Here is a 3252-nt window from a genome sequence, read left to right as displayed (position 1 = left end):
ATTTTAATTAAGTTGGTCAAATCTTAGCATCTATTTTATGAACGATGTTATATGTAAATAAATATTTGTAAAACACAAAAAATTCAATAGCAAAATTCAAATTTAAAATCTCAACATTCATTGAACACAAAATCTCGTAATATAATTATCGTAAATATCGATTTAGTGATGTATTGGTGCTAGTTTTAGTATTATTTTATTTTATTGTGCCCAATTACCATATAGGTGACAAGTTGAAGCAAGCAAGCAACCCCTACTTTTGGTCTTGGTTGTTGGAAAGATTATTATAAATAATAAGTAAAAATTTCATATTTGCATTATATTCTAAAGAAAGACAGAAAATCAAAGCCAACAATGGCAGAAGGAGCTCCAATGAATGGTGGTAAAGGCATATATAGTTATGCAAACAATTCTCATTTTCAGGTTCAATCTTCTATATTAATTCTTTCTTGCAAATTAAATAATTAAGAATTCTCTATGCATGTTCATTTTTGGAAAATTAAATACTCAAATTTTTAAAAATTAGTTTCTTGAGCATTGAGATGGCTATTTATCATCTGTGAGGATAGAAGATAAAAGGGTCGAGATAAGATTAGAAGAATATACATATGTTGATGCATGAGAGAATTATATTTTTGCATATTTATAAGTCGAAAAATAACATATGCATGTTTTTTTTTAAAAAAAAAATTGGATTGATAACACTTTCCTTCCCAGTTTCTGCCACTATATCATCAGTATTTGATAATCCTGGTTGAAGGGAAATAAGATTTCGATTTTGAATGATATATTTTAAAAATATAATGTTCCGCTGCAGTTGTCCCAGATGTTGTAACATCTGGAACAACACCTAATTCTGACAAAACACAAATTTACTATTTCACATCGTATACTGATAGTTTTATTAATTTTGATATCTGTCGGACAAAATAAACCTTACACTCGTTTATTCAATATTCGGCAGAGAGAGGGCTTCAATGCAGCGAAGAACCTAATCATGGATATACTAATTCAAAATCTTGATGTGAAATCATTAGTATCGTCAACGATGTCAAAGACATTCACCATTGCAGACTTGGGTTGTTCGATTGGTCCGAACACTTTCTTAGCCATGGAAAACATAATTGACGGCGTTGAACATAAGTACCGCGTAGAGGGTCTCGACCCCAATAACCTCGAATTTCAAGTTTTCTTCAATGACCAAGTTGCTAATGACTTTAATACCCTCTTCGCGTCTCTTCCTGTTGATAGACGCTATCATGTAGCAGGTGTACCAGGATCATTTTACGGCCGATTATTCCCTAGAGCATCCATTTGCCTGGCATATTCCTCCTCTTCAATCCACTGGCTTTCTAAGGTGCCGAAAGAATTGGTCGATAAAAACTCTCCGGCATGGAATAAAGGTAAAATTCACTATACAGGCGCGAGAAATGAAGTTGTGGGAGCTTATGCAGCACAGTTTGATGAGGATATGGATGTTTTTCTAAATGCAAGAGGGGAAGAGATTGTGAAAGGGGGGATGATTGTGATAATCATGCCTGGTGTGCCTGATGGGGGGACTGTTACGCATGATGTTGGCGTAGCTTTTAGTTTTCTTGAATCCATCCTCATTGATATGGTTAAAGAGGTAACTTGGAAAATGATTTATTCTATCTTTTTAATATTTTATATTAACTAATGTGTATGCAGTCAATCTTTATTTGAACATGCACTGCCTGAGAACCAACTTCTTTGACAAAAGAAAAGTTGGTTGGCTAGATAAATATCGATGAATTTTGTTACAAGACAAACGTATTATCACGTACAAATGTTCCATATATGGATTTGCATTTGCAATTAATTCCATCATTTTTCAACACAGGGACTCATAGATCAAGATGAAGTGGACTCATTCAACATCCCTCATGTATATCCTTCGGTTAAACAAATGTCGAGAATTGTGGAGAAAAATGGGTGTTTTAGCATAGTAAATATGAAGCTAAGGAATGCTCGAATCGACCCTAAAGCACCTCTAGACCTTGAGTTGGGAGTGATGCACATGAGAGCACTTGCAGAAGGAACTTTTAAAAATCACTTCAGTGGCGATACAGTTGAAGAAATCTTTCGAAGGGCCATTCAGCTAAAATCAAAGTTTGGTCACATGTTGGATTCCTCAGGAATTGAGGTTGGTGCGCAATTATTTGCAGTTCTTATGCGAAAATGAATAGTATTCAATGCAGTTAATGCTTTCACTTGTTTGGAAGACAACTGTTGATGATTTAATAAATTATGTAACACCAGCTGCTGGCGGAGATTTCAAATAGAACACAATTAGATTGTGAAATGCTGTGTTTGTTGTAAGTTAAAATAAAAGAGGAGAGGGGTTACATCCCCTATTTTCGTTTTTATATTTTTTTTTCATGTTGGATTTTATTTTAAACAGTTAATGCTGGTTAAAAATAAAAATTGACTAAATCAAGGGGTAAAAAGATCATACTAGATTTCAGAAAATAGTAATATACTTAAAAATATTTTAATGTTTATTATAATGTGTGTGGCTTGAAATTATTTGGACCCAATTGATTTGGTGCAAATCCACAAAAAGGAAGTGTCTGAGAATTAATTGGTAAAACTAGGAACATTTATTCATACCGATAATTCCAGATAAATATGGATAGAGGGTGCAACCGTAAGTTGTGTTTGTCCTGAAAATCAGATCTGCAAACGCAGCGGAAATTTAAAAATTTTTAGATCTACGATATTTCAGGGACGATCGATTGCCTTTGATTCATATTTAACATTACGTGTAAATAAAATAAATACACGAATAGAGATTGCCACACGATTATATATCGTGGTGATGACAATTTTTTGTCCAAATCTGACTGCACGGCTTGACTTTGTCGCTACCACTGAACCGCCAAAATCCGGCCCACCAACTGTATATATTTTCCTCAAAATAGCTGGTGTAACGTACCGTATTTTTAAACTACTTGAAATTTTGTGAAAAAATAAAAGTTTTCTTAAATGAATAATAACCTTCAAATTTCGATAAAGATAATCTGCTCGTCTAAAATATTTTGAGATAAAACAACTACAACCGAAGTTTTCAAGAAAAATAATTGTTTAAACATCGTAAACAATATCATAAAAATCAGAGTATTTGAAACATGTATAAAGTCTTAAAACGTACGCGATCCTCGGGTTTAGCCTCCTACGCAGATCGAGTCGGCTCATTGGTCCCCACCCCTCGTCTCCTTGTACTCGTCCTCA

At 33.8% G+C, this 3252-nt stretch overlaps 1 protein-coding gene across 1 annotated transcript; it reads left to right on the top strand.

Moving 5' to 3' along the window:
- The first annotated feature begins 307 nt into the window (after window positions 1-307).
- Window positions 308-2385, top strand: LOC140836148 (loganic acid O-methyltransferase-like). The gene is made up of 3 exons (XM_073201559.1): window positions 308-423; window positions 965-1627; window positions 1862-2385. Exons 1-3 carry the CDS (start codon window positions 355-357, stop codon window positions 2201-2203), a joined length of 1074 nt encoding a protein of 357 aa, XP_073057660.1. The 5' UTR covers window positions 308-354; the 3' UTR covers window positions 2204-2385.
- Window positions 2386-3252: the final 867 nt, after the last annotated feature.

The sequence above is a fragment of the Primulina eburnea genome, chromosome 7, assembly GCF_022965805.1.
Source record: "Primulina eburnea isolate SZY01 chromosome 7, ASM2296580v1, whole genome shotgun sequence".
NCBI lineage: Eukaryota > Viridiplantae > Streptophyta > Magnoliopsida > Lamiales > Gesneriaceae > Primulina > Primulina eburnea.
Note: the sequence above shows the minus strand (reverse complement) of the source record. Positions and strands in the feature narration are given on the sequence as shown.